This window comes from Myzus persicae, unplaced genomic scaffold (assembly GCF_001856785.1).
Source record: "Myzus persicae strain clone G006 unplaced genomic scaffold, MPER_G0061.0, whole genome shotgun sequence".
Classification (NCBI taxonomy): Eukaryota; Metazoa; Arthropoda; class Insecta; order Hemiptera; family Aphididae; genus Myzus; species Myzus persicae.
In genome coordinates, this window is record NW_019100504.1 from 594,968 (window position 1) to 605,647 (window position 10,680).

The following is a 10,680-nucleotide window of genomic DNA, read 5'->3' on the forward strand; positions in this document are numbered from 1 at the left end:
AATTAAGTTGTATGATTTTTGTATTGATAGAAATAAAAATACTACTTCTGTTATTATGTTTTAACTTTTAGATGATAAATTTATTTCTGAGATTCATAATATTTATACACAAAGTACATATAATTTGTACTGAATAAAGTGATATTTTAATAAAATATTATGTACACACCTACACATTTATATTACCACTACTTAGTAAATTACACAAATATTTAGCCGTCTGCCTTACATTTACAGTTAAGATTTAATTGTATTCCACTTAAAGTACTAATAATTTTAAACTACCCCAAAATTAATATTATTCAAGTATCAAATTGTAACTATTAAATAAAGAGTATTATAATATCCATAACTGTTTCATTAATATGCTTTTTATTTTATACAACAATATTAATATATTATGTACCAATTTTAACAGATTACTATGTAGTAAAACTGAGCATATATATTGTAAATATACTCAGTGGCACCAAATTTGTTTTTTTTATGTGGTGAAAATTGTATTATTTATAACCATCCCATCTACTACCTTTGAAAGTTCAAGGAACACCAATTTTAGTAACAACTAAAATAAATGATTTACTTGGTTATAGTAAACTGTTTAATTTAACCACCCACCTAATTTCCAGTACAAATCCTTGATTCTAGATTGTGCAAATTCAACACCTTAAGTATGTATTTGCCACCACTACTCAATGGCACTGAATACATTATTATAATATACTTTTGGTTTTGAAGCTACAAACGCATATCAGACATAATTGGAAAACAAAATATAATAATTTGTGTTCCTCAGCTGCTGAGTTACCATACATTATGAATTGTCACTCAAAAATATAAATTTTTGAAAACCAAGTATTGTGAAATTAAAAAAATCATTTTTAATTAACTTCTCAAGAAAAATTAACTGAAATCTATAAAAATTGCTAACAATTTTTTTATGTTTTTTTTTCTAGTATCATTGATTATGAATAGTAATCAATATTAATGATCAATGCATTTAGGGCTGAAAATGTAAAACACAGTTTCTATAACTATAACTAAATAAAATAATTATTGAACAGCTGGGTTGGGTTGAAGTATATTTTATATATATTTGAATCCGATTATTACATAAGCGGTATAAAAGTGTTTAATGAAATGAATCTCACTAAGTTCTAAGAAAACATATATTTTACGGTACACATTTCTCATATGGATACATTTTATCTGCACTTTAAAATAATTTGGTGTAGTAACTACAAATGGAAACTTAAAAATGTATACTATAGGATATAAAGAACATTTTAATAAGACAAGAATTGTTTTATTATTTTTAATCTAAATATCTGCCACTAGTTCTTTATGCAACAGTCTTCGGTGGATTGAACATAACATCCAAATTTTTGATTTCCTCTGTAACAATTAATAGTACAAATAAATAACTGTTAATATCAAGTTTTGTGGGTGGGTAGTATCATAAATTTTAGTGGTGTTATTTTAGTAGGAATTATTATATTGCAATGGTTGTCTAAGAATATATAATTGTATCACTCATTGAATCGCCCCTGGAAAAAACACTGGATTTCAAGAGTGCATTTAAAAAAAATTAACTGTTAAGTATAGAAGAAATTAATTTGTTACACTAGTTATTGAATAATAATTTTGAGATAGTATAATTAGACAACAAAGGTACTAAAAAATTAGGTTAGAAGTATGATGTCAATTATTTTTATTTTTGCAAGGATCACATAATTTAGATTGGGCGATTGTAAACTCCAACAAATCCACAATAACTTAGTTCATACATTACAATTAATTGTTTATAATAATATGAACATATAGGTTTAAAAAATTTAGGATTGAATAGGTATATAATATTTAAATTTCAATAAAAAAAGTCAATTAATTAAATTTAGTAATTAACAAAAATAATAATAATTTAAATCAATTTAAAATTGAATTAACATTTTAATTTAATTTTTATAATGATATGAATATGCAAATATAATTAAGGTATTATTGGTCTGTATCGCCTACAATTTTTTGTGACATCATTTTTAAACAACTTAGGGAGGTTCACATATCCTTCAGGTAAGCATAATAGTGTTGCCCCAGAGTTAACTCGTTTTAAAAATCGGGAGCATACCACCGCTCTTTAAATCAAACTAGCTAAAGCCACAACATAACTGAACCAAACAATATTTAGTTATATTGAAAACATCTAGTTTAGTTCTATATTATAAACTTAAATTTTTATATTATTATAACCAATTATGTTAGTTAATGTTAATTAATAATCACCTTCAGCAAATTTCTTCTTCTCTGCAGCAATCTTGGCTTCTCTATCGGCAATCTTTTGATGACGAACATCCCGTGTTTTATCTTCTTTCTTTTGGAGATAACTGTGTCTAGTAGCTCCATAGGTTACACCTAACAGTAAGAAGCTCCATCTGCCAAACTAAAAAACAATAAAATATTAAATAAATTAGTTGTTATTGAAATAAATATTACTTATGCATATATATTACCGACAAAGCTCAAACACTAGGTGAAGCTAGGTTTTACTAGTTAAATAATAATAATTATTACCTACATTAGTATTTTTTTTTGTTTAAGGTGTATCCACAATTGTGGGTATCATAAACTATATATTATAATTAATACTAATTACTTTATGTAAAGAAAAAAAGTATTTGCATAGGTATTATGCGTTCTATATTAAAATATTACATACATATACATCAAACTTTTTCTCAACTTAAATAGTTGGGCAGCAAGGATTTTTGAGAGATGTTTACCATAAAAAATATCCATAGTAAATAAACTAAGCAATAGAAAGTGCTACAATAGTATACTAATATATACAATATATACTGTGTGAATAAATAATAAATTTTTCAAATTTTTTTTTTAAAGTAATTAAAATAAATATTAGTGATTTGTTTTAATAATATATAGTTGAAATATTCAAACAAAAAATGTAGGAATCTTAATAAATAAATGTATAATTTAATTTAATTTAATATAATAAACTATCTATCTGAGTAACATACTTATTTTTTTTTTATTATCATTAAAATTGTATATTTATTATAATAATGCCTTAATTAGCTAGGTGTTAAGCGGATTAGTGGAATTTGGACATCCTAGGTTGTCCATACATTTTTTTTTAATATATTTGTAATAGCAACCTACAACGAGACTAATATCAGTCATTTGAGCAAATACTAACCTAACCAAGTATTGGGAATATAATCGTTTAATATTAAGCTACTTTGATCTATTTTTGTTAGAAAGTTTTCAATAACTCGCATTTAAAATGGGTATTATAGATAATTCATAACTTTAACAACTTTGAATAACAAAATATGTTCCATAAAAAATTGCCTAAGATCTTAGACTTCAAAATATTTACATACCTATAACCGAGAAATTCAGATGAAAGCATTGACATGACTCTTCACTACTTTTTAAACTTTCTAAGACTATAATTTCATACTGTAGATGTATTGAGAAACTTAACAAAAAAATAATTTTTATTCAATCAACAAACTTAATGCTAATCAATGATTGAAAATATATATATATATTCGCCAATAACATTTATCACTAACTAGATTATTAAATTTTATTCAAATATTTGAGAAATAATATTTATGACCTTCACTTGACATTTAAAGTATTGCTAATATAAAAAAAAATAATTTTAAATACTTTACTTAACTACCTACTAACATAACAACAATTAAATCTTTAAAGTGAATGAAGTAGTTAACATTTGGATATTATTAATGATATTTATCAAATATTTAAAGTATAACTTATACTCAGTATAAGTGTCAATAGATTGAAAGATTTGTATGACCCCTATATCAAGCAAGCATTATTAAAAATAGATGCTGTTCATAATATGAATACAATTCCAAAAATATGTTTAGTAAAAAAGGTGATACATAATTGCATGAGTCTACATTTACTATCCGGTAATCAGTATCAAGAATTTTCTAAAGCACGCCAAATTTTTGGTCCGGATATGGGTACATCATGAACAATACCCCATATTATTGGCATTTTTTTTCAACTCATTTAACATTAAGAAATGTCACTGTAGATCAAACATTATGGAGCACGCATAATTTCACCGAATATGATATAAAGAAATGCGATTCCGGGTCTAATGATCAACGAACAACCGTACCTATGCAGATGTCTATCTACGCAAACTAACGCACAATGGTTTTAACATTTTATTGCGAGTAAATGATTTGAAGTACTTAGAAACAGATCGTGTGTTTCTCAACACACACCTAAAGAAAAATTAAATGATTGAAATGGCCGAACAGCATATTTTCGAGCATGTCGGCAAATTGTCTGGGTACATAAAAACGCTTACCCTGATGAGTGGCGACACATTGACGGGTGCTTTGAAGTCTCTCGGCATTTTGGTAATTCTTGGAACGAGATTAGTGTTCGAAAATCAACGATCTTTACACCGTGAACCTAAAAAATACTTAAGTCTCGTACTTTCAGTGATTTGGGTGTAAGTCAGCTGCCTGGCTGTGAAGAAATTAAAAATTATTGCTCGGGAATCTGATAGTGGGAATGAGATTTTCATCCGGGCGTACCAACCCAACGGTCGCATGTTATCGTACGATATTATTATAGTAAAATATTAACCGTCACATTTTGCGCCATAAAAAATTATTTGAAAATCGTAATTCTGTTCTATAAAGCAGTATCTAATATCATAAACCATAATTTTTTTTACTATTAGTCAAACTTTCAGTAATATTAGGGGTTCGCGTTAAAAAATGTTCTTGTTATTAGTGCAATAGACACTTGGAAATATTGAATGCTATTTAAATGTTTATTGTGTACCTACATAATTTTGTAAAGAGTGTTTTTTGTTGTTATGTTTATTGTTTTGATGTTATAATGTATCATCGTCGAAATAGGTTATTCAATTATTGTACCTATCGACTATCGTATAATTTATTTTTACCACATCAACATATTACACATTATTTATCTTTTTGAACATTTTATATTTTTATCGTTATCGATTTTCATGTTTTTTCCTTTGTGAATGACAACATATTATAAATACGAGCATATGCATACTATATACTGGTGCATAGTGAAATATGTAAAAAAAATGTCTCTGGATATTTACATTAGTTTTTTCTATACTCCATACATTTTCAAAAATGTTTGACTTGTTTTTTGAGCTGTTTACGGACATTTTCAGTTTCCCAATTCTTTAGTCTTTTTTTCTATAAGTGTCAATAAAGTGTGAAAATTGAAAACAAGGCTTCTGATAAATTTTTACAATAGCAGTTGCCAGTTGAAAAATATTAAAAATACATATGCACAATTTTGTTTCATAAGCATTCAAAGTTCAAATTTTGGCAAAATGTATCAAATTGAACATTTTCAAAATATTTTGCAGTTGAATATTTTATAAATATTTTACAGCGAAGCATCAATTTTAAATTTTAAAACAAATAGTTGAACACAAATAGTTGATTACGTAACCAAAAATCTAGAAAATACATTAACATAGTTTTGTTTACAGTCATTTTAAATTCAAATTTGGACGAAATTATAAACCTAAACCAAGAATAACAGTCATAGTTATTTTTTTATAATTTAAAAATAATATTTGAGAGTACTTAAACTTATAGAGTAGGTATATTATTATATTTTAAACACATTACATATAATGTAATTTTTCAACAGCAATGAATCTAGCCTACTGCAGTACTAATGGCTAATATATAATAGACTCGTTTTAAACTGTTTATTGTTATTTTCAGTTTTCAATTTATCAAATTTTGTAATAATTTTTTTCTGTAAATGTCAAAATTTATTTAGTGAATCAAAACGCTTGTTACGTACAACAGCAGTTAAAAAATATTACAAATACATGCGCACCTTTTTTTTATAGGCATTTAAACTTCACATTTTGATAAAATGTATCAAATTGAAAATTTACAAATTATTTTGTAGTTAATAATGTTGTATAGAATATTTAACTTTTAAAACTTATAGTAATGAAAATTTTAAAAAAATGTTGCACTTAAATAATTACTTCTGTATCCAAAAAATCCAAAAAGTATATTAACACAGTTTTTTTAATAGTTATCTTAAGTTTCAATTTGGACAAAATAACATATTCAAACCATAGACTAACGATTTTAGTTATTTTGCTGAAATTTAAAATATTATTTGTGGGTGCTTGAAATTTGAACAATAGGTATACTATAATATTTTATACTTACAATGACATTTTCAAACGCAATTTTTTTGACAAAAATGAATAGTTCATAGGTACACACCGTCACACCGACTTAAAAAAAGTCCAAACATCAAATGTTAAATATGTACTTTAAATATACTTATCTATGTGTACTTATAGGTACTTTAATAAGGAAATGATTGAAATAACTTAATTAACTAATTAGGTAACCTAATTAATTAGGTTTTATGTGGTTTGTTAACAATAACATAAAAAGTAAATATACGATGGGCAAATTTATTGTGATTTCAGAAAATTCTAAGAACATACCTCATTACTGCAATTTATAATAATGTGAATGTTTGGTATTTTAAACTAAAAACACGGTTTTTTAGAAAAATTAATAGTAGGTTTTTTGGCCATATAATTTCCAATTCTTTTTTGAAAGTACCATTCCATCAAATTAAGAATGCAAAATTCAAAAAAATCACATGAGAGCTAAGCTAAATTTATGCCATTACTTCACTCACAATAATATCATACATTTATAAAATATATCTACTTAGTAATATTTTAGGCTGACCCTGACAACTGTCCCTCAGCCTACCCTTTTCCTATTCCATTATCTAATTATTTTAAAGTTTATAATATTCTTAGATCATATACAAATATAGTGTTTGATCTAAAATAATATTAGTATGAATCACAATTAAAGATGCCATACTCCAATCTTTAATCGTGGTATGCCTATATTTGCTTAGCCACGAATCACGAACTAAGATATAACTTAGTTCGTGCCATGAATATTAGTTTAGTTTATTAGATAATATATCTGTGCATATCATAGACATATTATATTATAATCATCGAGATATATAAACAGTATTGTTTAGCTATCTCGATTCTCGATGATTATAATAAATAATTTTAATAATATTATTATGTCTATGCCCTATGGTGCATAATGCATATAATTAATTACATTTATGAATTTATTATCTATGGCTCCAACTCTGCGATATAATAAAAGAGATAAAGATAAAATTTACGATAAATCACGATTATAATATTATTATTATTATTTGTGTACAAATCACGGGAATCGCGGACGTTTCGCCCCCGCCGTTTCGTCCCCGTCAAAAAAACAAGTCCACGGACGTTTCGTCCCCGTCTATTATTAAGATAGGACATTTGGCCCCCGGGAGTTATATAGATTTATTTATACCTACCCATAGGACGTTTGACCCCCGGTTAGGTTAGGTTATTACTAGGGCTCGGATTTATATGTATTTATATAACCAAAGTATGTATTTACACAATAAAAATATGTACATAAATATGTGCTAAAGAATTCAAAATATATATTATAAAAAAAAAAAAAAATGATCAATTGCTATGGATTTTTCACAAGCAGTACAATACAAAATGTGACCGTCACTTTTTAAAATAATGTTCATTTGGATATTCAGAAACATATTTTATTGCTTTGCAAGACGATCGTACTTTTAAATATAACGAACAACGAGACCACGAAACACACACTACAATGTCACATTAAAAAGTACACATTTATCGCAGTGTTCGCTCGCTCGTGTTTAACGCATTTAAAAATGAGTTAATCGTAATACATTACGATAAGATATCTGATATTTCAATTGATAAAATCGTATCTAGAAATAATCGAAAATATAACAGGTTGAGTGTTATGGTCGTTTGTAATCAAGGATCATCAATGTCAAAAATACGTCCGGTGGACCCCACCGACCACACGATATTATACTAGTCGTGAACTACTGCGCAAAACTAGTACAACTGTGATGATACCTATCTAATTTGTCATAGGAAAAATGTTATAAACGTTTTCTATTTATATTGTAAAGACTAAATAATATTTTATACCTGCCCTGGATACTATAATAGTATATACACAGAGCACACTACGCAGTAATAGTTTGTCTGTGTAATTGTGCGTACGGCTTCAGTGAACTATGGAGGTGTTGACCACGAAAAGAAATAAGAAGAAATTAGTGCACAACGATTATTTATATTACAAACAAAAAAATGTGAAAATTGGTATCCGGTGGGTGTGTGTTCACAAAGGGTTATGTGATGGATCAGTTACAACTGACGATGGAATCAATTTTGTTTTAAAGTTTGGAGATCACCATCATAAAGGTAACACTGACCTAATAAATGCAGAAAGAGCTAAATGTATTATGAAGAACGCAGCAAAACAAAACTACGATATACCGTCTCGAATTTTTGCACTTAATGTAATCCCATTATCCAACGAAAGTAGACAGTTAATTCCGAAAGAAGATTCGATGAAAAGGACTTTACGGCGTGTCCGTAGCAATATTTATCCTAAAATTGCAAAAATAGACGATATCATATTGGAAGGAACACAGTGGAGTACAACCGGTGGAGAACTCAATCCAGAACCATTTTTATTTTACGACAACAAAAATAATAATAATCGTATTATAATATTTTCTTCAAAAACGTGCCGCGAAATTTTATCTGAAACTAAAATAATTTATATGGACGGAACATTTTCAACTTGTCCTTCTGAATTTTACCAAGTATACATATTACATGCAAGCATAAATAATTTAATAATTCCTGTGATGTACGCTTTGCTTCAACGTAAAAATAAGGACACTTATATTGAGTTATTGTCTGCTATACGGGATCAATTTGTATCGCTTTCAATAATTTCTATTGATTTCGAACAATCTGTAATACAGGCTATCAAGGAAGTATTTCATGATGAAGTATCGGTGCAGTTATGCTATTATCATTTAAACCAGTCCATCTGGCGAAAAGTTCAGGACTTAGGTTTGGCTATAAAATATAAAGAAGACAAAAACTTCAGATCAGCCGTAAAAATGATTCCTGCATTAGCATTTCTTCCAACCAATACTGTAAAAAGAGGTAATTTATATTTTTTTCAAATAATATTTTTGAATCGCGGAAAAAAAGTCCCGGTAAAAAAAGTTCCACACTAAGAAAAAAAAGTCCCGGTAAAAAAAGTTCCACACTAGGAAAAACAAGTCCCGAGTAGGTCACAAGGTACATACTTATTTATTTTTATTTACCATATTTTCGAATGGGGGGGGGGGGCTAAACAAAGTAAATCAAAATTTGACATCTTAACAAACTAGTTTCAATAAAGTCTTATAGCTGTTAATAATTGTAATATTTCATTATTATATACCGTCCCCTAAGAACCATCATGGCCAATCTCAGTTTTCCCAACTTTTCAGGGTGAACAAAAAATTTAAAATATAAAATGTATTCCATAACACGGCCAATGGGGGGGGGGGGAAGCCCCCTAAGCCCCCCCTGGATACGCCACTGCACTACAATAAGTAAAAAGTACAACTGTACAACTGCAGTATAAGAAATAAAAATATATAATATGTACAAGCATTTTATTCATTACACTTACACACTAAAATACAAAGCACAACTTACTTTTTTTTCGGGACTTTTTTTTCCTAGTGTGGGATTTTTTTTACCGGGACTTTTTTTTCCGATTACCAATATATTTGTTATGTAGACACATTACACATACTTCAGTGTTTGGAATTTTTATTAGGGATGTCAATACTATTCAATTCATTAAAGTCTATTGAAGAATTGGACGACATTTTGGTGTACTTTAATTCTACATACGTTAATGGAACATACAAATCTATTCCTACAGAGTACGGTACGATTAGGTTAGTTCGACGTCCGCCAATATTTTCTCCGTATATGTGGAACGTGTATAATGCCACGAAAGAAGGTTATGGTCGAACCAACAACGTGTCTGAAGGGTTTAATAATAAATTTAAAAATATTGTAAGAATTAGACACCCAAACATTTTTATTTTTATCGAGTCCTTACAGATGTGCAATGCATCTGCAGTGACTGCATTGACAAAAAAAAGAAATGAAATTATAAATATGCCAAAAATAAATCATTACAAAGATAAAATAAAACAACATTGTAATGAATTTAAATGTAATAATGATAATGATATTTTATATTTTTTGAAAAGAATAAGTGATCTAATATGAATAATTGTGTAAATGTATTTGTATTGTAAATGACGTGATTGTGATTTTAATCTAATAAAAATTATAATATATAATTAAAATATTATAATATATAATATTATATTTGTACAAATTATTATTACTATCATTATAATTGTTTTTTTATTATGAATTTAAATGTTAAGTTAAAAAAAAAGATTTAAATTTGGTTATTTAAAATTCCAGGGGCCAAACGTCCTATGGGTAGGTATAAGTAAATCTATAAACTCTCGGGGGCCAAATGTCCTATCTTAATAATGGACGGGGACGAAACGTCCGTGGATTCGTTTTTTTGACGGGGACGAAACGGCGGGGGCGAAACGTCCTTTTACCAAATCACGGATAAAGTCTGTGCACAGAATAGATATACAGTTAGT

The 10,680-nt window shown here is 27.6% G+C and overlaps 2 protein-coding genes across 2 annotated transcripts; one reads left to right on the forward strand and one right to left on the reverse strand.

Annotated features, from left to right (window-relative positions):
- Positions 1–1,069: 1,069 nt before the first annotated feature.
- On the reverse strand, positions 1,070–4,569 carry LOC111028363 (ATP synthase subunit e, mitochondrial). The gene is made up of 3 exons (XM_022306988.1): positions 4,376–4,569; positions 2,284–2,440; positions 1,070–1,395 (listed from the first exon to the last, which is right to left on the reverse strand). The coding sequence occupies exons 1-3, from the start codon at positions 4,421–4,423 to the stop codon at positions 1,343–1,345; spliced, it is 258 nt and encodes an 85-aa protein (XP_022162680.1). The 5' UTR covers positions 4,424–4,569; the 3' UTR covers positions 1,070–1,342.
- A 2,999-nt stretch (positions 4,570–7,568) lies between these two features.
- LOC111028881 lies at positions 7,569–10,313 on the forward strand. The gene is made up of 2 exons (XM_022307663.1): positions 7,569–9,154; positions 9,822–10,313. Exons 1-2 carry the CDS (start codon positions 8,209–8,211, stop codon positions 10,283–10,285), a joined length of 1,410 nt encoding a protein of 469 aa, XP_022163355.1. The 5' UTR covers positions 7,569–8,208; the 3' UTR covers positions 10,286–10,313.
- The last annotated feature ends 367 nt before the right edge of the window (positions 10,314–10,680 follow it).

Excerpts from the sequence above, each read along its gene's own strand:
- LOC111028363 (XM_022306988.1), bottom strand. The coding sequence starts at position 4,423 with ATGCCGAGAGACTTCAAAGCACCCGTCAATGTGTCGCCACTCATCAGG. Across the intron at positions 2,441-4,375 it reads ATGTGTCGCCACTCATCAGG|TTTGGCAGATGGAGCTTCTT; the intron begins GTAAGCGTTTTT and ends ATTGTTTTTTAG. Across the intron at positions 1,396-2,283 it reads GAAGAAGAAATTTGCTGAAG|AGGAAATCAAAAATTTGGAT; the intron begins GTGATTATTAAT and ends TAATTGTTACAG.
- LOC111028881 (XM_022307663.1), top strand. The coding sequence starts at position 8,209 with ATGGAGGTGTTGACCACGAAAAGAAATAAGAAGAAATTAGTGCACAAC. Across the intron at positions 9,155-9,821 it reads AACCAATACTGTAAAAAGAG|GGATGTCAATACTATTCAAT; the intron begins GTAATTTATATT and ends AATTTTTATTAG.